At 38.5% G+C, this 26272-nt stretch overlaps 2 protein-coding genes across 5 annotated transcripts in view; one reads left to right on the top strand and one right to left on the bottom strand.

Moving 5' to 3' along the window:
• Nudcd1 (NudC domain containing 1) overlaps positions 1 to 16858 on the bottom strand; it is a 58256-nt gene extending 41398 nt beyond the window's left edge. For all 3 annotated transcript variants that reach the window (XM_055626702.1, XM_055626704.1, XM_055626703.1), the window contains exons 1-2: positions 16638 to 16858; positions 7432 to 7586 (exon numbers count right to left, since the gene is read on the bottom strand). In XM_055626702.1, coding sequence (XP_055482677.1) covers positions 7432 to 7586; positions 16638 to 16752 — 270 coding nt within the window. In that variant the 5' untranslated portion in view covers positions 16753 to 16858. The remainder of the gene's footprint in view (positions 1 to 7431; positions 7587 to 16637) is intronic.
• Positions 16859 to 17076: 218 nt separating this feature from the next.
• Eny2 (ENY2 transcription and export complex 2 subunit) lies at positions 17077 to 24185 on the top strand. 2 transcript variants are annotated; one of them, XM_055626523.1, is made up of 5 exons: positions 17077 to 17146; positions 18307 to 18383; positions 21209 to 21279; positions 22499 to 22573; positions 23923 to 24185. In XM_055626523.1, the coding sequence occupies exons 2-5, from the start codon at positions 18316 to 18318 to the stop codon at positions 23997 to 23999; spliced, it is 291 nt and encodes a 96-aa protein (XP_055482498.1). In that variant the 5' UTR covers positions 17077 to 17146; positions 18307 to 18315; the 3' UTR covers positions 24000 to 24185. The 2 variants fall into 2 exon arrangements, with proteins under 2 accessions (XP_055482498.1, XP_055482497.1); XM_055626522.1 differs by having other exon boundaries at positions 17077 to 17218.
• Positions 24186 to 26272: the final 2087 nt, after the last annotated feature.

Here is a 26272-nt window from a genome sequence, read left to right as displayed (position 1 = left end):
ACACACACACACACACACACACACACACACACACACACACACACACAAATTTTTGAAGAAATGGGTTAATGAAAAACATTGACTAAGGTTTTCAGGCTTGCTTTCCTCTTAGAGGTAAGAAGAGAAACACACTGAAATACAAGGAATCAGAGTGCAAATTTGGGGGAGGACAACATAAAACTGAAGATAATTAAATGTGAATATAAGCCATCTAACTAAAAGACTGTCATACTGGGTAAAAACACTGAAGAACTAGCTATTTATTTATTTTAATATTCATTAATTTTCCTTTTATTAGAAGTAGATTTTTCTTCTCACAGAATATATCCTGATTATTACAATGTCCACTCCCTCTTCTCCTCCTAGTTCCTCATTACCTCCCCTCACATCCAGATCCACTCCCTTTCTGTTTCTCATTAGAAGACAACCAAGCTGCTAAGGTATAACAATAAAAGAAATATAATAAGATAAAACAAAAACCAACACATTAAATGAACAAAACAAACAAAAGAAAAAAAGCCCAAGGGAAGGCACAAGAAAAGAGAAACCCTGTCGTTTGTACTCAGGAATCCATAAAAACACAAAACTAGAAGCCATATAATATAATGTAATATATATGTATGTGTATATATGTGTGTATATATATATATTACATTATATTTACAATTATAAATCATAATATATTATATTACATATAAATATATTACATAAATATGAATGACCTGATACAGTTCAGTGTAGCCTATACTTGCCCAGTGCATGCTGTCTCTGTGAGTTCATGTGAATTCTGCTCATGTTAATTTAGTCTTGTTTTCTTAGTATCCTCCATGCCCTGTGGCTCTCCTCTTCCACAGGGAACCCTGAGAACTAAGGGGAAGGATAGTATGGAGACATCCCTTTTAGGGCTGTGTGTTCCAAGTTCTTTGTGTGTATGTGTAATGTCTAACCGTGGGTCTCTGTGTTTGCTTCCATTTGCTGCAGGAGGAAGTTTCTGTGATGATGGCTGTGAGCAAGGCATTGATCTGTGAGTATAACAGAATGTCATTAGGAATCATTTTATGATTACATGTTTTTTTTTTTTAATTTATTTTTTTAGGACAACAGTATTTGGTTTTATCCTCAGTCCCAGAGCTGAGGCTATCTAGTCTCTGGTTCTTAGTCACCCAAGCAGTATCAGGTATGGGTTCAGTCTCATGAACTGGGCCTTAAATCCAATAAGACATTGGTTGGCTACTCCCACAAGCTTTGTGTCACCATTGCCCTAGCATATCATACAGGCAGAACACCATTGTAGATCAAAGGGTCTGTGGCTCTATTAATGTTTGTTTCTCCATTTGCAGCGTAGAAAGTACTTTCCTATACAAAAGACATTAGCACATAGGGTGAAGATTACAGTTGGGCACCAGTTCCCCTTCTCCATCTTCAATGAATTCTATAGGTATTGTCTGCAGCAATGGGGACTTTCCTTCAGTTTGGGGAGAGCCATCTATAGTCTTAGCAAAAGCCTGGGTTGTTTGAGGATTCCCATAGGACTGCTTTCACTAACAACTCATTTATATATAACCCAATTCCAGTACTAGAAGCATCATTTGGTGACAAGAGATGGCCAGTTGGGGCTTTGTGTCTCCCAGTATTTGGTGAATTTAGTTAGCTCACCTCCATAGACCTATGCATATTTTAAGAAACTTCTACTGTATTAGGTTTACCAACTACCCTCAAACGCCCCTTCATTTTAGCTGTCTCTCCCAGTATTCCTTCACTCATGACGCTCTTTTCTCCCAGCTTGATCCTCCCATTCCAGCCTCCACCATCTATACATAACTATCTATCCTATTTCCCATTTTGAAGGAGATCTATCTGTCTCTCCTAGTCCTTTACTGCATACCTAACCTCTGGTTGTTTGGACTATAGCTTGGTTATAATTGACTTAACAGCTACTATCTACACATAAGCAAATACATACCATATTTGTCTTTCTTTGTTTGGAATACCTCACTAAGGATGATTATTTTCAAGTCCCATTCCTTTACCTGTGAAACTAATGATTTCATTTTTTTTTTTTAAACTGTGAAAATGTATCTCATTTTTAAATCAATTTTGTTGAGGGACATCTAAGTTGTTTCCAATTGTGGCTATTGTGAACAGAGCAGCAATGAAAATGGTTGGGCAAGTATCCTTGTGGTAGATAAGATGAAGCATTCTTTGGGTATATGCTAAAGAGTGGTATACATAAATCTTCAGATAGATTCACATCTTCCTGAGGAACTGCCACAGTGATTTTTATAGTGGCTGTAGTTTGGACTCCTCATCCTCATGGATGAGTGCTTCCCTCACTCCACATCCTCACCAACATAAGCTGTTATTATTTTACTGATTTTGGCCATTCGACACTGGACATCTCAAAGCAGTTTCAATTTGCATTTTCTTAATGGTGAAAGATGGGGAAAATTTCTTTAAATGTTTCTCAGCAATTTGAGTTTCTACTTGAAGGGCAAATTGATAGACATGAGAAGCAGGAGTACACAGGGAACAGGCAGGAGCCTATCACAGAGGGCCTCTGACAGACTCTATTGATCAAGGTACTGAAGCAGAAGCTGAGACTCATAGCCAAACTTTGGGCAGAATGCATGGAATTTTATGAAAGGGAGAGATAGAAAGACCTGGAGGAGACAGGAGCTCCAAAAGGAAACCAACAGAGCCAAAACAAAACAAAACAAAACACTGGGCCCTGGGGCCACTGCAAAGACTGATACCACAACCAAGGACCATGCATGGAGAGGACCTAAAGCCCCTGCTCAGATGTAGCCCATAGACTCAGTCTCCAAGTGAGTTCCCCAGTAAGGAGAGCAGAGGCTATCTCAGGCATGAAATTGGTGGCAGGCTCTCTGATCACTTCCCCCTGGGGAGGGGCAGCGGTGAAGCCTTGCCAAGCCACAGAGGAAGACAATGCAACCAGTCCTGATGAGACCTGATAGGCTAGAGTCAAATAAAAGGGGAGGATGACCTCACCTGTCAGTGTACTAGGATAGGGGCATAGGGGGAGAAGAGGGAGGGAGTGTGGGATTGGGAGGAGACAAGGGAGGAGACCAGGCCATAGCCGGGATACAAAGTGAATAAATTGTAATAAATAATAAATAATTTTATTTATTCAGTTTAGAATTCAGTTTAGATCTATATCCCATTTATAACTGTGTTATTTGTTTTCTTGATATCTAATTTTTTTTTCAGTTCTTATATATTTTGAAATACTAGCCCTTGTCCTATTTAGGGTTACTATTGCTATGATGAAACACCATAAACAAAGCAACTTGGGAAGGAAAGGGTTTATTGGCTTATGCTTCCATATTGGTTTATTATCAAAGGCAATCAGGACAGGAACTCAAGCAGGGCAGAAACATGGAGGCAAGATCTGATATAAAGGCCAAAGAAGAATGCTGCCTATTAGCTTACTAATTTTGATTTCTTATCAGATTCAAGACCACCAGCCCAGGGATGGCACCACACTCAACGGGCTGGGCCCTCTCCCATCAATCACTAACTAACACCTTACAGGCTTGCTTCAGCTTGATATTATAGAGGCATTTTTAAAATTCATCTTTGTATCCATTACAATTTATTCACTTTGTATCCCCGCTGCAGACCCCTCCCTCATCTTCTCCTAATCCTACCCACCCTCCCTCTTCTCCTCCAATGCCCTTTCCCTAGTCCACTGATGGAGGAGGTCCTCCTCCCCTTCCCTCTGACCCTAGTCTATCAGGTCTCATCAGGACTGGTTGCATTGTCTTCCTCTGTGGCTTGGCAAGGCTGCACCCCTCCCCCAAATAATCAAAGAGCCAGACACTGAGTTCATGCCAGAGAAAGTCCCTGATCCCCTTATTAGGAACCCACTTGGAGACTGAGTCTATGAGCTACATCTAAGAAGGAGTTTTAGGTTCTCTCCATGCATTGTCCTTGCTTGGGGTATCAGTCTCTGCAGGGGCCCAGGGATTAGTTGGAAATCAATTTGGCACTTTCTCAGAAAATTGGGAATAGTGCTACCTCAAGATTCAGCTATACTACTCCTAGGCATATATCCAAAACATGCTCAACCATATAACAAGGACATATGCTCAACCATGTTCATAGTAGCTCTATTCCTAGTAGTCAGAAGCTGGAAACAACCTAGATGTCCCTCAACAGAGGAATGGATACAAAAATTGTGATACATTTACACAATGGAATATGACCCAGCTATTAAAAATAAGGAAATCATGAAATTTGCAGGCAAATGATGGGAACTAGAAAAAATCATGAGTGAGGTATCCCAGAAGCAGAAAGATACACATGGTATGCACTCACTCATAAGTAGATATTAGCAATATAATACAGGATAACACACTAAAATCTGTACTCCTAAAGAAGTTAAACAACAAGGAAGACCATAGGGAAGATGCTCAATGCTCATTCAGAAGGACAAATGTGATAGGCATTTGTGTAGGAGGTTTAGGTCTAGTCCATGCATGCTCTTTGGTTGGTCTCCAGTTTGTGAGTCCCCTTGAATCCACATTAGTTTATTCTGTAGATCTTATTGTAGTTTCCTTTATGTGTCAGGCTCCCTCAATCCTTCCTCCCTCTCTTCCACAGTACTTCCCAAGCTCAGCCCACTGCTTGGCCTTGGGTCTCTGCATCTGTTTTTTCAACTGCTAGATGAAGCCTGTAAGAGGACAGTTATGCTAGGCTCCTGTCTGCAAGCATAGCAGAGTATCATTAGTAGTGTCAGGCACTGGCTCTCTCCCATGGGGTGGGTTTCAAATTGGACTAGCCATTGGTTTGCCATTCCTTCAAGCTCTGCTCCATCTTTATCCCTACATTTCTTGTATGCAGAACAAATTTTGGGTTGAAGGTTTTATAGGTAGGTTGGTGTTCCCCTCCCTCCATTGGAAGTCCCACCTGGCTACAGGAGGTGACAATTTCAGGTTCCATATCCCGTGCTGTTAGGAATCTCAACTAGGGTCACCCCTTAGTCTCCCATGGGCCTCACCTGTCCCAGAGATGCTACCCCACCTATTTCTGCTCTATCTCCAGATCCTCGCCTCCATTCTCCCTCCCCTACTTTCTGAACACCTGATCACCACCCCGAAATACCCTCTCCACCCCATCACCCACACATCTCTCTCCTTCCATCTACTTCAGATGTCTATTTTACTTCCTCTTCTGAATGAGATTCAAGTGATCTCCCTTAGGCCCTCCTTGGCTTCTTTGGGTCTCTGGATGTTAGCATGATTATCCTGTACTTTATGGCTAATGATGTCTTTGTTTTTAATAGCTGAGTAGTAAATCTTTGTATAAATGTACCATATTTTTTCTATCTATTTATCTGTTAAGAGACATCTAGGTTGTTTCCAGTTTCTGGCTATTAAGAATAAAACTGCTATGATCATGTAAACTACCTTTCATATGTTGAGGTATTTCCCTAGAATCCCTAATCTTCTCAGAACTTCTATGGTGAAGGGGTGTTGGATTTTGTCCAAGACCTTTTCTGCATCTAATGAGATGATGATGTCACTTCTATCTTTCAGTTTCTTTATCTGGTAGATTACATTTATCAATTTATGGATGCTTAACCATCCCTGCATCTCTTGACACCTACTTGATCATGATAGATGATATTTTTGATGTGTTCTTGGATTCGGTTTGCAAGCGTTTTCTTGAGTATTTTTTTATTTATGTTCATAAGGAAAATTGACCTGTAACTCTCTTTCTTTGTTGGCTCTTTATGTGGTTTCTGTACCAGGATAACTGTGGCCTCATAAAATGAACTGGGCAATATTCCTGCTGTTTCTATGTTGTGGAATAATTTGAGGAATATTGGCATTAATTCTTGTTTGAAAGTCTGTGCTAAAACCATCTAGTCCTGGATTTACTCTCGTTTTTTGGTGGTGGGGGGTGTTAATCACTGCTTCTATTTCACTAGGGATTGCAGGTGTATTTAAATTCCTTATCTGGTCTTGATGTAACTTTGGTAAGTAACATGTATTGAGAAAATTATCAGTTTCTTTTAGATTTTCCAATTTGATAGAGTATAGGTTTTTTAAAGTATGTCTTTACGATTCTATATATTTCCTCGGTATCTGTTGCTGTATTACTATTTTCATTTCTAATTTTGTTAATTTAGATAAATGAATACATAACATATCCAAACTTAAGGGACCCAAAGAAGGTAGTTCTAAGAGGCAAATTTACAGCACTAAATGCCTACATTAAAAAAAAAAAAAAATTAAAACAACAACAAAAAACAAATAGAGAGCCAGGTGCAGTGGTGCACGCCTGTGATCCCAGTACCCTGGGAGGAAGAGTCAGGCAGTGGATATCTGTGAGTTTGAGGCCAGCCTGGTCTACAAAGTGAGTTTAGGACAGCCAGGGCTACACAGAGAAACCCTATCTCAAAAAACAAAAATAAACAAACAAACAAAAAATTAGAGGAACCTCATACTAGAACTTACCAGCACATCTGAAAGCTCTATAACAAAAAGAAATCATGGCTAAAAGGAGTAGACAGCAGAAATAATTACAGAACTCAAAATCAATAACCAATTACTGAAATCAGTAAAATAGAAACAAACAAGAAAAGAAACAAAAAAAAAAAAAAAAAACAACAACACAAAAATCAAGAGTCAATGAAACAAAGAGTTGACTTTTGAGAAAAATTGACTACTAGATATTTATGAGACACACTGTAGCCCTTTCAGGTAAAATTGTTGATAAAGTCAAAGAACAAAGAGGACCACTTTGTGTGTGCACCTGTGTGTGTACTTGTGCAGGTGCACATGTGTTTGTGTGCTCATGGAGCTCAGTCTCTGTGGTGTTCTGCAGACACTGTTCACCTTTACAATTCAGCGGCATGCTCAGCTCTGACTTCTCAGGGCTGAGATTACAAGTGAGTTCTACCACAACAGGACTGTTGACGTGGGCTCTAGATACAGAAGAGACAATCACTTTACTGAGATTTCTCCCTTGCCAGAATATTAGTTTTTAAGTCAAATATGACTATATTAATAACAGACAAACAAGATTTCAAGGCAAAAAAATTATTCAAGACCTTTAGGAAAAAAAGGATAATTTCAAAATGCTAAAAAAAACAACTCAAACAGCCAAACCTAAGTGTTAACATAGTTTAAGTAAACTCTAAACAAGGAAGAAAGAAATCCATTATTACACTAAGGATATACCACACACAGGTGTAAATGGTTGGGTACAGGGACAAAAAAACAAGAAAAAGAATAAAAGCTACAACTGATGTAAGCAGAAAGGGAGCCTTATACAGCTTGATAACAGGTTTCCACATTCCAAAGGTATGTGTACATTGACTGTCTGGACATCAAATTCCAAAGAGAGGAAAGACCAAACAGAACAGGATGAGCTCTGTCTTTATACTCTGCATGTTTTTCTTACCAGCATCACTGTTAAATTCATAATTCTTCCAAGGTTATCAATGTAGTAGACACTGTCTTGATACCAGACATCATAGTGCAAGTAATTATACATTCCAAAAGCATGCATATGCTCCAATGTATACTGGTCATCCCGAAGTTTTACTTCTGCCACAGCTGAAAAACAAATATATACATATATTTTGACATATATCTATATGTATATATAACTATAAACACAATCACCAAAACTTGCTTCTCAGATCCTTCCTTCTTACAGCATGCCTGCCTACAGGGGACAGAAACAAGGCAATGCCAGCTGCAGAAGCTATATTTATTATACAATTATACACTTAAAAATTATATGTAAACATAAACAGTGACTTCAACATCACATTTCATCTTTGCCAATTATATAGAATAAAATATATCATAGCTAAGACATACACAAGATTTTCTATGTACAGAACAGGGCTCTCTCAACTAAAACATTAGCTGTTTTTCTAATTCTAAATTGGACAAATATGGTCTCTGCCTCACAGTCCTGTCTTTCTGTGCAGTTAGGAACTCTTGCACTACTCATGTTGTACAATTAATTTCAGTTGTACCAGCAAATATTAAGTACACTGCACTGAGCCTACATGTTACCTGATTATAAAAACCACTTTAATCCTATTCTCATTGCACTATTTTTGTCTTTATGCATTGCTTTAGGTTGCATTCTATTGCTGTGATAAACTCCATGACCAAAAGCAACCTCAGAGAGGAAAGGGTTAATTCCAGCTTTGGCATCCAGGTCACAGAAGTCAGGACAGAAACTCAAGCAGGAATTGAAGCAGAAAGCCCAGAAGAATGTTGTTGCTTACTGGATGGCTTCTTTTGACTTGTGTTCAGCCAGCTTTCTTATAAACCATCAGAGGTGGCACTGTCCACCGTGGGCTGGGCCTTCCTACATCAATCAACAATAAAGACAATTCCTCACATAGAAGGCCACAGGCCAATCTGATCTGAGCAATATCACAATTGAGACGCCCTCTTTGGGTAACTCTTAATTATGTCACGTTGACAATAAAAACTACCCAGAACAACATACCACTTTGTTATTTTCTTTTTCATCTTTATTTTGTGTATGTTTATGTGCATGAATGAATGTGTGTCACTTATATGCCTGCTGCCTACTGTGACAGAAAGGCATCTGATCCTTTGGACTTGGGTTACAAATGCTTGTAAGCCACCACTTAGGTTCTGAACCCTCTGCAAAAAGAACACATGCTCTCACCTGCAGAGCTGCCTCTCCAGCCCCACATTTCCTATTTTCTTTTTTTTTTTTATTTTTTTTCTTTATTAATTACACTTTACTCACTTTGTATCCCCCCCCCCCCCGTGGTTCCCTCCCTCCTCCCATCCCAATCCCTCCCTTCTTCCACCATCTGCATGCATGCCCCTCCCCAAGTCCACTGATAGAGGAGGACATCTTTTCCTTCCTTCTGATCCTAGTCAATTAGGTCTCATCAGGAGTGGCTGCCTTGTCTTCTTCTGTGGTCTGGTAATGCTGCTTCCCCCTCAGGGGGAGGTAATTAAAGAGCAGGCCAATCAGTTCATGTCAGAGACAGTCCCTGTTCCTATTGCAATGGAAACCACTTGGATACTGAACTGCCATGGGCTACATCTGTGCAGGGGTCTTAGGTTATCTTCATGCATAGTCCTTGATTGGAGTATCAGTCTCAGGAAAGACGCCTGTGCTCAGATTTTTTGGTTCTGTTGCTCTCCTTATGGTGTTCCTGTCCTCTCCAGATCTTATTGTTTCCCACTTCTTTCCTAAGATTCCCTGCACTCTGCCCGAAGGTTGCCCATAAGTCTCAGTATCTACACTGATAGTCTGCAGGCCAGAGCTTTTCAGAGGCCCTCTGTGTCAGGCTCCTGACTTGTTCCCTCTTTTCTCCTTCTTCTGATGTCCAGCCTCTTTGCCTTTCTGGATAGGAATTGAGCATTTTAGCCAGAGTCCTCCCTCTTGATTAGTTTCTTTAGGTGTACAGATTTAGTAGGTTTATCCTATATTACATGTCTATATATACCGTGTGCATCTTTCTGCTTCTGGGATAGCTCACTCAGGATGATCTTTTCCAGATCCCACCATTTACCTGAAAATTTCATGATTTCCTTGTTTTTTATTGCTGAGTAATATTCCATTGTGTAGATATACCACAATTTGTGCATCCATTCCTCCACTGAGGGGCATCTGGGCTGTTTCCAGCTTCTGGCTATTACAAATAAGGCTGCTATGAACATGGTTGAGCAAATGTCCTTATTGTGTACTTGAGAATCTTTTGGATATATGCCTAGGAGTGGTATGGCTGGATCTTGAGGAAGCACTATTCCTAGTTGTCTGAGAAAGTGCCAGATTGATTTCCAGAGTGGTTGTACAAGTTTACATTCCCACCAGCAGTGGAGGAGGGTTCCCCTTTCTCCACAACCTCTCCAGCATGTGTTGTCACTTGAGTTTTTGATCTTAGCCATTCTGATGGGTGTAACACCTTACACCATCTTAGGTCAAATCAAATCTTAGGGTCATTTTGATTTGCATTTCCCTGATGGCTAATGAGGTTGAGCATTTTTTAAAGTGTTTCTCTGCCATTAGATATTCTTCTGCAGAGAATTCTGTTTAGCTCAGTACCCCATTTTTTAATTGGATTACTTGATTTTTTGCTGTTTAACTTCTTTAGTTCTTTATATATACTGGATATTAGCTCTCTGTCAGATATAGGGTTGGTGAAGATCTTTTCCCAATCTGTAGGCTGTCGTTTTGTTCTGAGGACAGTATCCTTTGCTTTACAGAAGCTTTTCAGTTTCATGAAGTCCCATTTAGACCTTAAAGCCTGTGCTGTTGGTGTTCCCTGCACTGAATCCTGACTTGCTATTTATTCACTCACTTATTTAGCAAATCTTCTAACAGACACCAATGACATTAGTGATACAAAATGAGAACACACCTTCTGAGAACTTGATCTTGCAGGAAAAAGGATAATGGGCCAGGTGTGATGGTGCACACCTTAAATCCCAGTACTTGGAAGGCAGAAGCACATGGATCTCTGTGAATCAGAGGCCAGCAAGTTTCAAGCCAGCTAGGGCTTATACAGTGAGAACTTGTTTCAAAATAATAAATAAATAATCCCATCCCTCAAACACAACACAGCAGCACTAGTCAATCACATGTTGTATAATGAATTTTATAAAATTAAACTGATATATAAAAAACACAAATATTCTAAGAATATATAAAAGAGACTGAATCTCATATTTCAGGAGATTAACAAAAGCTTTCCAAAATTAAGCCAAAATTTACAAAAAGGAAGAATTAATTGAAGAACTACGCCTTTAAATAGCATCCCTTCTAAGCAAAAAAAAAAAAAAAAGAAAAAGAAAAAACAAGCATTCATACCAGCTGCCCTAGTTTTCTTTCCTGTTACTGTGATAAACCCTGACAAAAGCAACTTAGAGAATAAAGGGTATTTATTTGTGTCACAATTCCAGATGACCAGGTCACTGCTAGGGCACACTTAGTGCTATACTCATCTATCCCCGTCACTCATGCCAGGGCCTAACCCATTAAATGGTGCCAATGCATTCAATGTATGCCTTCCCATCTCAATTAACTGAAGAGAAAAAAATCCCACACAGGTGAATTTAACCAATCTACTCCTTACTGAGACTTCCTTCTCAGGTGATTCCAGATTGTATCCAAATGACAATTACAACTAACCACCTTTAGTGGTCTTTAGTATAAGGAAGTATTTATTTTATAAGGAATAATTAAAAATATATACTTTACTAAATAAGAGAGAAACAGGAATCGATTGTTGGTTTTCTAGCACCACTATGTGGATGAAACTTAATAATACAGGAAGCATTATGAACATATAGCACAAGGCAGTAATGATATTAGACAATAAGCCAAGTATGGTTTTTTATCATCTTTAGATAGACAGCCCTGGGTAACCCTAAAAAAACATAAGTTTCTTAACATGTTGCCTCACTAAAACACTACTCACAAACATATATAGAGCTGGGCTTGTTTGATGGATTTCTACAAGATGACTCACGTCAGTAGAATAAAAAAGCCAACATGGTCATACAGGGTGGTGATTATTTTATAAACCTTTTAATTCACAGAAAAAGGCTACCTTGCTGGCCCCAAGTGAGCAATGAAGAGTGGTAACTGCATTTATCATGCCAATCTCCTTAAGTACAAAGAGTAGAAAAGGAAGAAAGCAGTTTTCAGTTAAAGGCAGTGCTTAAAAAACCAAGAGAACTCTTCTGAAAAGCCTGCTCACCCCAAGAAGAGGGGCCCAGGATGGCTATACTCTCTCCTCTCTCGAGGATCTGAGAAACTGGTGAAGAACACTTTTACAGTGATGCCAACACTTGGTGTTTTATTATTTAAAGTTACCATTCACTATAAATAAACATTACTACGACAGTCATGAGTTTCTTTATAGAGAACTCAGGATCCCAGAAGGAGATCTCTCCTAAATCTTTGTAAAAATATCTTTATAACTCTTACCCCCAATGGACCCTCAAAAATCACTATGGTTTGACAATCTACTACAGGCCAGGCATTGATTGCAATTGGCTTTGGGCAGATATTGCTGAGAAACTGCAGGCCTCACTCCTGAATTAACAACAGCCACTCACTACTGTTTCTTGGCTTTTGAAATATACTATTATGCTGAACCACATGAAATCCCTTGTATTTTAACTCTTGACTGATGAAGTAATAAATAATCTAATATGTATGTAAGTAAGGGGCACAAAGAACATTGATTGCAAAACTAACTTTGAGGCCATGAGCAAAATAACACTTCTTTCCTTTTAGTTGTGACACTAAATGAATAACTAACAGTCTCCCTGCACTTCTCAAACATCTTTACAAAGTTGGGTCCTCTTCCATTCCACACACCCTTGTCAGACATTGCCAACTGTTTCCAGTTCATTTAAAATATATCTTGAACAACATTTATTTCCAATCAAGATGGAATAACAGAACCAGTTATCTTTCATCAAAACAACCACTAAGATAAATCACACAAAATTAAATAAAATAAAGTTTCCAAGAACTATACACAGGCAACTAAAGCTAAAGATCCTTCAGACACAGGACACAAAGAGGGTCAGGCCACTATGCCTCACCTTGCAGTCTTGAAAAGCTTCCAGACCACAGGACAAGATAAGCGAGATGGAAGACAGCAAGGTCCCTCACTTAAAGATAAAGCCCTGAAATTCTGATAAAACCAATGTGGCCATGGTTCCTTACACAGGGAAGCAGAGAAGGGAAGAGCTCAAAGACACAATACTGGAGATGGACAAAAGGGCTCAATCACGCACTCAGCACAGCAAAGCATGCCTGAGTTTGATGAAAGTAACTCTGGCCAAAGACTGAGTAAGACCCACAGCAAGGATTAGAAGAAACAATGCGGAACCAACCTAGAAATAAACCTTTCCAAAAAAGTGAAAGACTTCTACAGTGAAAACTTTAAGATATTAAACAACAATAATAATAAATAATAGTAGTAGCAATAAATTAAAGAGGATATTAGATGATGGAAAGACCTTCCATGATCATGACTGGATAAAATGATATTGTAAAAATGGCTATATTACCAAACTTACTAACTCACACAAGGCTGGGAAATCACTAAGATGAACAAGTAGCATGGGAAAATGTCCTAATTTGGGGTTAGTGGCTGGAATACATGTGAAAGGCTACCCTCAGTTTGAATAGTTTGTTGTAGCCTGAGCAGTATTACAAACCAGCTTAACCAATCGTAAAATGATTGGTTAAAAGGCCCAATGATCTTAACATTTCCAAGTAACTGAAGTATATCCTAGGGGGAAAAATTAAGACTATAAGAGTACAGAAATATCCTATATTCATATACTCAATCAAAATATGTAATATACTATGTAAGTAAACATAAGATGATCTATGATCGTCTTGATACACTCAGAAAAGGCATTAGACTAAGTTCATTATGTCTTCATGACAAAAGTCCTAAAGAAATTAGGAATAGATGAACTATTAAAAATAATAAGTAACAAACCTATAACCCACATTATAAACAAAATGGGGAAAAAAAGAGAGCATTTCTTCTAAAATGAAGAAGAAACAAGAGTACCTACTCTTTCTATCTTATTTAATATGGTTCTTGAAGTCTGGAGTACTAAGAAAATAAAATAAAAGGAATACAAACAGGAAAAATCAAAATTATGTCCACTCATGGGTGACATGATTCTATAGGTAAAGACCCTATAGACACTACCAGGAAACTCTCAGATCAAATAAAAACCTTCAGTAAATCTGCAGAATACAAATCAATATTCAATAGCTTTCATATATACCAATAATGAATTTGCTGAGAAATAAATAAAACATTCCATTCACTATTTTGAAAGACCAAAAGAAAAAAGAACCAACCAACCTAGAACTAAACCTTACCATGAAAGTGAAAGACCTCTACAATGAAAACTTTAAGATACTAAAGGTAAATAAATAAATCAAAGATGCTATTAGATGATGAAAAGACCTTCCATGATCATGGGATGGATGACTTAATTATGGTAAGAATGGCTATACTAGCAAAATTATTCCATAGATTCAATGTAATCCTTTTCAAGTTTGCATTAAAAATTGCATCTATGGCAATCTCCATAGACGTAGAAGAACTAATCCAAAAGTTCACATGGAAATGCATCAGACCACAAATAATCAAAGCAATTCTAAGCAGCAATACTAGTGGAGGTATCAAATACCTGACCTTATTCTACAGCCATCATAACAAAAACAGAATGACCCCAACACAAAGTCAGACCCATGGAACAAATGAACAGGTGAAAGACCAAAAATCAATCCCCACAGCTATGACCACCTAATCTTTCACAAAGGTGTCAAAAACATAGCTAGAAAAACAAACAGCTCACTTAACAAATGATGCTGACAAACTTGCTATCTACTTGCAGAATTAAATTAAATCCACATCTCCTACTCTGGGTTTCAAATTACATCAAAGGTCTTACTAAAATCTGAAACATTGAAATGGCTACAAGAAATCAATAAGAATACACTTCAAGATAAGGTATAGACAAAAACTTTTGAACAGGACTTCATCAGCACAGGAAATAGTCACAGGAATTAATAAATACAATGACATAAAATTAAAATGTGTGTACAGCAAAGAAACTATTAACAGAGTAAAACAGACTACAGAATAAGACAAAATTGTTATCAGTCATACTTCAGACAAAAGGTTAATAACTATACAAAAAAACACCTACAAAAATTAAAACACACACACAAAATTAAATCAAACAAAAAACTGCTAATCAACAAATAAGGCTAATGTAATGAACATACAGCCCTCAACAGAAACACACACACACACACACACACACACACACGGACACATGCCCACACGGGCACAACTTTAAAGTGTTTCACCTCCTCAGCAATCAGGAAAAAGCAAATTGACACTACTTTGAGATTTAGTGTCATCCCAGTGAGACAGGCTATAAGAAATAAGAGAATTACTGGTGAGCCTTTATTCACAACTGGTGGAAATTTAAACTAGTTGTAGCCATTATGGAAATGAATATGGAGGTTTCTTCAAAACTTAAAACTACCATATGACCTAGCTATGCCACTTCTGGGCATATACCCAAAGGGTTCTTTATCCTACCACTGAGATCCTTGAACACCCATGTTCATTGTTGCTCTGTTCACAATAGCTAGGGAACAATACAGAGGACTAGAACTGCCTCTACCAGCCCCTAACTGAGCATCGATGCTGGAATGAGCACTGAGAGGAGGACCAGTTGATCTGCATATCTGAGAGCAACAGCACCTTGTTTTTAGCCCTTAAGTTTGTCACTTTGTGTTTGTTTCCAATGAATTAGCTAACTGAACACGGTAGGATCATTTATTGACAAAGAGATAAAAACAACAAAAATGCCCAAGAAAAAGAAGGAAGCTCCTCTCCTCCTACACCAGCCAATAGCAACCTGCCTAACCTTCACAACTCAACTTAGTTATCAACTCCTCCAGGAAGCTTTCCCAGATCTCCACGGGAGTTATGCCATTACATTTTGTTCACATCCCTATCAGTACTTGCCCATGCTGCAACTAGAATTCCTGGGAGGATTATGATTTGTTAGGCACTTATGAACTGTTTCATACCAATCATGTAATCATTGTAATGCAACCCAAAACAGGCCCACAATTACTTCTAAATCGATTAAACAAATTAAAACAAAACAAACAAACAAAAACAGGCATTTGTTGGGCTGCTTGGTGCCATACACATTTAGTCTTATTACTAAGGTGGCAGAGGCAGATGGATGTCTGTGAGTTCAGGGACAGGCTGCTCTACAAAGCTAGGGCCAGGACAGTCAAGAACGTACACTCCCTAGTTGGAAGGATGGATAGATAGATAGATAGATAGATAGATAGATAGATAGATAGATAGACAGACAGATAACATTTGCTTGATGCTCAAACGTCTAATACCTCTTGGATCAGTGTTTCTCAAAGTGCCACCCACGGAAAACCTGTATAGGAGACATGTATTTAAATACATAAGTCTTTGTGCCCTTTCGTTAACAAAACTTCAGTTTCTAACGTAGTAAAATGGACAAGAGACTCTGCCCAGTTACAAATGAGTAGTAGCAGTAAGCAGTAGTAACTGCTCTAAATTACTTTCCCTCGATAAAGTGTAGCGTTGTTATGTGTGTCCGGACCTGGGTACCTGAAACTGCTAACTGAACGTGGGAAAATTTCTCTCCAAAGAAATGATTCTGCGTCAGAAGGAAAAGTAGCTGGGGATTTTCCAAGGAGGTGTGGCCTCTCAGCGAACACGTTTACAAAAGGTGCTTCGGGAATGAAGGACAACCCGAGCCATCAGTACAACGTGGGCCTGAAGTGTCCGGGCGGGGAACTTCCGAGCCTGAGCTGCGGACGCCTGGGTTGGCCCACGGTCCCGCGACTAAGGCGCGGAGGGAACAGGCGCATCCCCAGGTCGCCGCGTGGGCACCGTTTTCCAGGGACCGCCGCTCTGGGTGCAGCCCGGCAGGATGCACCCAGAGGAAGGCCAGCGTACCTGGCCAACCAGAGAGACAGGGTCGCGCAATGGCAGCCTAAACGGAAAGGAACCGGGTGCGAGAGGACGCCGCCGATCCCACCTGCATCAAGCTCCAGCTGGTAGCAGGGCAGCGGCTCGAGAGACAGCTTGTAGCCCTCGAAGCGGGGATCCAGTAGGGGTCTCTTCACCCGCAGGGAGCAATTGGCCGCCTCCATCGCGTTCCCGGATCCCAGCAAGAGAATCAATAAAGCTCTTGTTGAAAGGTTCGCGCTTCACTCCAGGAACTGAGGCTGGGAAGCGGCACGGTTCCCACCCAAGAGAACTCTGCGGGGCCAACTCTATTCTGGGAAATGTAGTGTCCACCAGAAAGCAGGCTCTGTTGTATGCTGGGAAATGTAGTTTTCTCATAACCGAACACCCTCCCGCATAAAACGCTCTGGACTTCCCTACCCAGAGGGCTGAGCGACCAGAAGGCGGCCCGCGCTAGTTGAATTCTCACATTTATAGGCAGGGCGGCCAGATCCCGCCCCGGAAATGCGTGTTCTAGCTTTCTGTGTGCTTAGGTGCCCGAGCTACTGAGGGTCTAAGTCCGGGCAGCCGAAGAGTGTGGTAGGTAACGGTCGCCAGCGCAAGGGTCATTTCGTCGCTGGGAAGGGACGGCCCTCGCCCGCGGTGATGGTGGTGAGCTATGCCCGTGGTCCTCAGGGCCGGGACCCGGGCCCAGCCCAGGCTCCTTTCGATGTGCTGTCTTTAGTTAGCTTCCCCGACCCGCGCTCGCGGGCCTGTAGGGCTCTCCGACAGGGCGTGCTGCTGGAGTTGGCCTGGAGCCAGTCCTCGCTTTGTTTTCTGGCTCCTCCCCTCCGCCTCTCCAGCTGTCTCGGCCGTGTTTCCTTTTCCCAAAGAATGTCAGAAGTGGGAGGGATCCCCTAGCGCCCTTGTTTTACCAGTGAGAAAACTGAGGCCTTTAGGAATTAAGTCACTTGCCCAAGGTCACTCTCCGTGATTTTAGGGGCCAAGTCGAGGTGAAGTTTTGCTATTCTTGGTATGGTACTGACTAAACTTTTGCAGTTATTTTGAAAATGTTAAGCTCCAACTACAGAAGTAAAACATTACCTAGTTATTAACCTTCTCTTCCCCTGCTTCTTGCCCAGTCCAACTCTGAAAATTCTTTTTCACTCTAAGTTTTCATATACACAGGATCGAAAAATCACAAAAGTAGTCTCAAGTTAGTGACATTAAGTAGAAAAACATTAACTAATTTTATTTTAAACTTTTAAATAGCAAAATTGTCGTCAAAACTTACCCGTAACCTTGCTTTTTGTTTGTTTGTTTGTTTCCCTACACCGATTTTGGCATTGGTTTCCCTGCTTTTAATGAAAATGGAGAATTTTCTCAATTAAGGAATAATTTGAGATTTGTTTTTTCTTATCTTACCGTCCAATTTCCGTGCCTCAGTGTTCTCATCTGTAAAATAATATCTTGTTAGTAAAGCAAGTTTGAGAGTTAAATATGCTCAGTATTAGGAATCATGTTATAATAGTAGTTAATCCCTTAAAAACTCATTAATAAAGAGCTTATGAGGGAAGGGAATAGCGTATTGAATATGAATTGAATTAATAAATAATACTAAGAATAATGATACCATTTAACATACTTGCAATATCCTTTCCTTGCTGAGATGTTCAGTGCCTTAGGATGATTGTCTAGACAGACTTAGAAAGAAACCCTTTTCTAAATTTATGTATCTCAAAATGCATGTTGATGTCCAGGTTAGCAAGATGAACAAAGATGCGCAGATGAGAGCAGCGATTAACCAAAAGTTAATAGAAACTGGAGAAAGAGAACGGTGAGTAATACATCGTATTAATAAACATGGTTTTGCCATCTCTAATAATTATGTTGGACAAATTTCAAGTGTCAAGGGACAAAACCTGTCTAGAAAGAATTACAGAAAAGTAAAGATTATCAGAGTTTCTATCTATAATAGTTTGAATCAGCTTTGTAAGCTTTGTAAGAGTCATATTGCAGGCTTTGTAAGAGTCATATACAAAGGTCAGCAACAATGCTGCTGAAGCTGCTTAATAACAAGGAGAAGAGACAGCATTGCCACAAATAACTACAGCTGGAGAATATTACCCAGGTTTATTATAGAACTACGTTAAGTTACCTCGTGCTTGTAGCTCTGGAGCAGCATGTGCTGTTGCTATTTTCTGCTAGACTTTCTTCTTCCTTTCATTTTAATATTCCATAAAGTATCTTCAGATTCCAGCTCTTATAGCCACTACCTACTCCCACTAGTTTATGGTGTTCAGTGTGATCCAATTTCCATGATAGAAATACCTTTGTATACCCACTATGTAATGCTACTCTTAAAGCCCAATTTAAGAAGCACATGTTTAAAGAAAGCACTGATTTGGAAGTACAAAGAAAGGATTGAGAATGTGGTTACCAGAGCAGGGTAATAAAGTTTACAAAAGGGTATGTGTATATGCAGAAACAAGACAATCTCTTCCATTTTTTCTGGAGGTGATTGGTTTGAATAATAAAAGAATTTCACCTAGAGTAGAGGAGGAATCAGCAGAAAAGATGGTCTAGGCAAAAGTAAAAGAATATGCAGTCAGAGATTTGAAACTGCAGGATACAGGGAAAGTGTGAAAGCTTGTGGCTGAAGCAGTACACAGGATTTTTGTGTAAGAATTCTGTCCATTGGAAACATACTAAATTTCAAAACTGTTATAACCAATGAAGTATTTAAGCCCATTTAATTAAAATTCTGAAGATGCTTTTTACATCATTGAGTCTAGGCACTTGGAAATGGTTGCAAGATTTATCTTTTCCTCTCTCAGCTCTGCTTTCCTCTTTGTTGTCTTTATTCTCAAACAGGCCCTACCACAGGTGGCAGAGATTAGCAGTTCAAAATTTACATTCCACCAGCTCAGAGTACCTTTCTCAGCAAAGAGCCTCACTTGGTTACCATCTTGCTTAGGTAATAGGCAAGTTATGATCAGCCTTGTCCAGGTCCTATTTCACATTACAAGAACTTTGTCCAGATCTCTATAGGAGAGTGACACAATAGTGTTGTTTACTTATGTTTCTGTTGTGGAGCAGAAAAATAAGAGCCTTGGTATGCAAAAGCATATGTTGCTGTCTTTATGTTTGGATAATGGGACTTACTAAGGATTTTTGCAAAGGAAGTGACTGGTTTACATTTTCATTGTAGGGAGATTATTCTGGCAGTGTGAATGTAGATTGAAGGGACGAAGATAGATGGTAAAAAACATTACTTAGAAAGGTGATGGGGTGAAGGTAAAAAGAAGCAAATATGGAAAGGAGGATGTGCTTTTGTAATTTTTCAAAATGAAAAGGAGAAACCTCCATATGCTGTGTTGGCGTGTGGGCAAATAGTGTTGAAGGGATGTGTTTAAAGAATTACCATATTTTTTATTCATGCATTGTCATGTGCCATTCTCTGTTAGGTGTCCAGGATACAGTAGTGAAGTGTACTTTCATGGGATTCACATGTTAATGGTAGGAATCACATCATAACTGTGAAATATATCACATGGTGATGAGTGCCAGGGAAAGAGTAAAGCATGGGATATTCAGGAAGGGTGATTTTTAGTCAGAAGTATGTGATAAGAGAGCAGATGAGTATAAAGGAATTGGGAGGGGGGGGGTTCCAATAGCCACAGTAGTAAGATAAACTTGCCTAAATAATCATATGCTACCTCAGAAGAAAAGTGAGTGAAGGGAGAGGACATAGAGTGAGAAGCACAGCTGGTGAGAAGGCAGAGCTTATTTGGTCTGTAGGGGAGCTTTAGAATGTTATCCTGAGTAAATTAGGAAGGAACTGGAAGATTTTAAGGAGAATGTTGTGTTCAAGGGAAGAGGCATAGTAGATGTAGAAAGTTAGGTATAAGTTCAGACAAGGAAAGCTGGTGGCTGGAACTAAGGTACTCTTGGCAGAGAAACATTTGAATTATAGGTAAGCATTTTAAAACAAACTAGAGAGTTTACTCATACACTGGATATGTAACTAGATGAACGATACTCCCAAGTTCTAACCTAGCAACCCAGAAGAGTGAGATTGTCATTTTGAAGAGGAGAGAAAGTGAGAGAGAATATGAAGTTGGGTTTTGGCTCTGGAAATGAAAGACCTAATTAGATAGCAAGATAGACATGTCACATCATGTATCTCTGGGGTATTGAAAAAGTAGTGGTTTGCAGGGAAAGAAAATCAGTTTAAGATGTGACACATTTGAACTATTTCAGTTAAGGATTTTGAATTTACAAAAATGGGTGTGGCAAAAGTAGTAAAATATTTTATTGTTGTCACTAATTAGTGCAATGTTTTCAGCATTAAGAAAAAAATCCTGCTAATTAAATTGCAGCAGCCATGCCAATTGCTGCAGTGTAGAAACAGGGAGAGACGCAAGGCAGCTTAAGACAGTAGTCAGTGAATAGATTTGGAACCTGAACATATAGGAGTATGAGATTTGGCATGTGTAACATCAGAACACCAAGTAATGACTCAGGATTAGACCACAGAAAGCCTGGGGATGGAAAGGAGGGAGTTTTCTGTTGATCAGTTTGTACAAGTACATTGCTGCAGACATTCGTATTTACAGTATCTTGCTTCAGTTAATTTGAAAACATTTCCTTTTTAAACAGCCTCAAAGAGTTGCTGAGAGCTAAATTAATTGAGTGCGGCTGGAAGGATCAGTTGAAGGCACACTGTAAAGGTAATCAGTTTCACTTAGATAAGCTGCTTCTGACCTGGGTTGGTCTAGGAGTCATTATAAGAAAGTATAGTTCATTTCCTACAGAGTAAATCCTCAAGCGTCATTTTAAGCAAATGCAAATTGAGTCTTCTGGTGAGAGTTTTCTTCTCAATGATATTTTTAGACTTAATTCCTGAATTTTTAGGGATTTTCCGTGTATTCTGCAAAAGTGAAGCAAGAATACTGAAGTTCCTGTGGGATCTGAATGTGGACTTCAGTGTTTTTCTGTAAAATTAGTAGTCCTTTCTCTTTAGCAGGAAGACACACTTTCTCTTAGTATGATGAGCACTTGATGGTTGATGTGCCAGATATGGGTGTGGTGGTGTTTGTGAGTGTTGTCATGGAGTTAAACTTACTACAGAAAATGTACAATCAAAGGCTTTTTTTTTAACATTTTTGAGAGCTATTGCTGAGACTGCACATGCTTTTAAAATGTGCTTTTAAAACCCCTTTCTAGCTCAACTTTTGGTATAAAATTCTAAATATTTTTAATGAGTTATAATATTTTCTGCAAGTAAATATAATAGACTGTGTCTGTATTAAATGTAAGAAGGCATTGTGATGAATTAATAAAAGAAGGAAGCTGAAATCGTGCAGACCTTCAATACTGAATTTTGTTTTCCGTTATATACAAATGAGTAATCTTTATGCCTCAGGTGCCTTACCTCTGTCATAGGAGTTTTATGAGATATTTAAAGTTGTAAAGCAGCTAGCAGGGTTCCAGCAAATGTTGATTGTTGTCCCTCTTCATTTCCTTTGGTCCAGTCTAGAGAAGAGAAAAGCACAGTAACTATACATCTTAATTTTGACTGTAAAGTTATAAAGTAGCCTCAAATAATAGATTTGCTTCCTTGATACAGTTAAATATAATGTGCTTATACTAAGCTCTGTTTGGTTCCAGCTTTTCACAAAAGTTAGATTTGACAGTGCCCAGTTCTAATCTACCCTAATACAGCTATTTGTTTGCTTAAGTTATTTAGCTGAAGTATGAACAGACTGTGTGTAAGCTGGAGATTAGTACATTCATGAGGCTATAAATTTTCATTAAAAAAAAGTGTCCTCTTTTTATTTAAAGACCAATCTATACTCTAAAAACATGATTTTAACCCTTCCTCTATGAAAATCTTTCTTACAGATAATGATTTTAAATGATATGATTTGTTTTTTGCTTTTGCATAAGAGGTAATTAAAGAAAAAGGACTAGAACACGTTACTGTTGATGACTTGGTGGCTGAAATCACTCCAAAAGGCAGAGGTAAGGAGCACAGATTGTGTCAGAGGAAACAGGCTTTTTAGAGGAAAAGCATCGTTTCCAAAATTGTAGAGTTGTTCTTCATGTGGTAACAGTTTAAGTTGCATAGCTGACTGGTGTGGCAGGCTTGAGTAACAAATGAGATAATAGGTATAAATTGGCACTCAGTTTGCAGTGTTAGATTGATGTTTGGTAAGGCAGATCATTTTTAACATGAGCTTTTATATGGAGAAATGTCACTCAAAGCTATGATTTATAAACTTTATTAGATATGGCCTGATTCCACTTAAATATTTAATAATTCAACATTTTATTCCAGTCCTGAGTCATTGTCCTACTATCTCTTTCCTTATTAAAAATAAATGAAAGTCTCTCTTCTTGAATGTCTAATTTGGTAATTCAGGGTAATACATATTTAAGACTTAGAAGTGAAAGCATCTAAATTAGATGAGTTATAGATGTCTTTACACATAGCCACAATCAAAATCCTCTGAGTATAAAATAAATGTCTGAAAATTACTACAGAATATGAATTTCCTGTTGAGAAGGAACTGTAAAACCCTATGGTCCTTTTTTTAAAAGCTTGTTTACAACTGAAAAACATTTTTTCTTAAAGTATGGCTCTGGAAAGATATTTGTTCATTTTATGAGGTTATACTTGCAATAGTTTTCTGATTTATTTTTCAATTTTTTTTTTCTTAATCTGTTAACATTGTTTAGGCACCATATATTTCAATAAATTCTCCCATTTCTCCTTCATCATTTTCGCCATGGATATAACTCATGTCTTGCACATTTCCTATTGGTATCCACTAAATTTGACCACTTTTTTGAGATTATAATATAATTACATTTCTTTCTCTTCCTTTCCTCCCTTGTAGCCCTCCCGTGTGCCCTTCCCACCCAACTCCCCTTCAAATTCATAGCCTCTGTTTTAATGAAAACTTTCTTGAGTTCTGTACATGTGTAAATTCATTTAGCTGCCACCTCAAGAAGCCCCCCCCCCCCAATAAAAATTCTTTTCAACTCTATTGTGCCTTGACTATCATACTGTCTAGGGTGACTGCTTGTTGTGAGTCTTGTTGAAGTCCGATTTATCAGTATGTCTTTGCATTTTCAAATGTACCTGTGTATATCTAGTTTAAAGAATTTCCCTGGCTTGCGTCTCATTGATGTGCTATGTGCTTAAGTATTAGATATTAAGTCTGACATCTTTATCTTTTTGTTTTTTAATTCAACCATGAGAGTTCTGTGAAATGCCTGTTATTGGTAATCTTTAATAAAACATCAAGTCAAATTGACATGTAATCATTGGAGTCTTCTTACTTTAACATTTGATTTTTATGTTTCAGCGCTGGTACCTGACAGTGTAAAGAAGGAACTTCTACAAAGAATAAGAACATTCCTTGCTCAGCATGCCAGTCTTTAAGGGTGAATTAGAATGTGTTCTTCTGTGGATTTATTTCTGAAAGTAAAACTTGCCATAAATTAGAAATTGATTTCCCAAAATAAAGTCCTTTTTTTGTATGATGGTATACAGTTTTCAGTAATGATGTATACATTGTATTGATTTTTTTCCCTAAATGTGTTATTTTAATAAATATCTCATGAATGAGTTTCATTTTTTTTTATTTTGGAATAAATGGGACTCTAGTGTTTATTACTGGTTGACTAGAAATGTTGAGAGAAAATGCCAGCAGTTAACTATAATCCAGTATTTATATGTGTGATTCTCTATGCTAACATCTGAGAAGCCTTTCCGAGTTGTCTGCTTATGGTTTGTTCCTCTTTTGCATCCTCACATTTGATGACTGTAATGTCTCCATCTTATACTGTAGGTTGTCTAATTTTTTATTTGTTACAAATTCTGAGGGTTAGGACTGGGTCTTATCTGTATGTGCCTTCCTTATGCTTCAAAACCATCTAGTGGAAGACAACATTTACAAGCTGGCTGCACATCACATTCTCTTCTCATGTGAATTTGAAAGCAGAATCTCTTAAATTGCATCCCCATATACTGAGGTCAAGAAAGAACTATAATGGAAAATAATCTCAACCCATTAGCTTTACTCTTGACATCAGGATTGCCAGATTTAATGTGACCTTTGGTAGAGAGTGATAATGTTGCCCATCCTTCCACTTGGAACTTGCCATCCCATTCCTCACATTGCATCTTATCATTGGAAGTCGTTTCAGGTTTTTCATAGAGCACCTTTTGCTGTATGTAAGTTTTTAAGTAATATTTTATAGGACTTTCTCCTGAGTCTTCTGATTAGCAATATATTTTCTCTGGCTGAATCTCAGAAGGTAGGACTGACCATGCTTCAGATAACCAGTAGATTGATAAATGCTAAATGCTCTCACAGCCAGGCTTAATTGTAGCCTCCCTAACTATATACCCATCAGTGGGTCTACTTCCTTTGATACTCCACAAACACCTTAAAATGACCATACTTTAGTAACATTTCCCTAGTAACTACCTGTGTTTTACTCCTTATGGGGTCTCTCAGATACAAATGACTCAAGATGATTGTTAATGTTATTTCTGAAGGTAAGAGATAAAAGATTATTTCTGAAACACCGTGAGTTTGTGCTCCTGCTGACTGGTTGAAGACCACTGTGAGACTATCAGCTATAAAACTTGGATTATCCTTTTTGGCCCTCCTAAGCCCCAAGTGATTGCAGTGGCTCCTCTGTGCCTCCACTATATCTTCCTCACCGTTACTGCCTGTGTGGCCTTATGTAATTCAAGTTGGATCATTTCATTCCCCCACTTGAAATGTTTTATTCCCGGATGTAATTCAAACTCGGCGTTAAGCTGGGCTTTCTAAATCTAGCATGTTCTTATCTCCAGTCTGTAGAATCCCCCAACATATTAAATTGTTCCATCCCTTAGTACCTCACAAAATCCATCACCTAGGAAGGGCTTTAGGTCACTGCATCACTACTTTCCCTTCAGAGTTCAACTTAAGTTTTTAAGTTTTCTGACAGGCCTATGATTTATATTCCTTATTACTGATTTCTATTTGAGAGAGACTATCCCCGTATAGGTCAGATGTCCTCAAACTCAGCCCGGGCTGTCTGTGAACATGGATGCCTAGAGGTGAGAATACAGGCCTGTTGGTAATGGAGGGGAGGAAACAACTTCATTGTCTGATGCTCGTTTTTAAATGTATGGATATGGCAATGAATGAATTGAGAGCACTACAGGAACATGAGATAAAGTCCTAATAAATGGGTACAATTGAGAAAAGGCTTCTCAATGTTTGGTTCATGGTACACACTGTTGAGTTTAAATGTCATTGAGTCGCTTACATAACTATAAACTGTGTTTGGGTCATGATAATGTGCACACAAAATCTTACCCAAAGTGAAGTTTTGTTTCAGTTTCATAATGTTCTAAAATATTGATAGGGATGTTCACTTTGTTATTCATTATCAAAAAGGAAATAGTCTTACGTGGTACACAGAAAATATTAGAAATAAGGGGTAGTTCTTCATAATTCTGTACATAGAAACAAACTGAAAGGGCTTATAAAGATACTGTGTTAATATCCCAAAAGACTTTTAAAAATGACAGATTTTGGAAATATCTTGAAAATGGGAAAATAGCTGAGTTGAAAATACTTTGTAGAAATTTAAGGTAAGAGAATAGAATGGTATTTTTTTTAATATTTTTTGTTTCTGCGGCTTGTTTTGAGA

The sequence above is a fragment of the Psammomys obesus genome, unplaced genomic scaffold, assembly GCF_907164565.1.
Source record: "Psammomys obesus unplaced genomic scaffold, mPsaObe1.curated_primary_1811, whole genome shotgun sequence".
In the NCBI taxonomy this organism is placed as follows: Eukaryota; Metazoa; Chordata; class Mammalia; order Rodentia; family Muridae; genus Psammomys; species Psammomys obesus.
Note: the sequence above shows the minus strand (reverse complement) of the source record. Positions and strands in the feature narration are given on the sequence as shown.

What these genes read in the sequence shown, in the direction of transcription:
- Eny2 (XM_055626522.1), top strand. An exon ending in GAAACTGGAGAAAGAGAACG is followed by an intron (nt 18,384 to 21,208) that starts GTGAGTAATACA and finishes CTTTTTAAACAG; the next exon opens with CCTCAAAGAGTTGCTGAGAG. An exon ending in AATCACTCCAAAAGGCAGAG is followed by an intron (nt 22,574 to 23,922) that starts GTAAGGAGCACA and finishes TTTATGTTTCAG; the next exon opens with CGCTGGTACCTGACAGTGTA.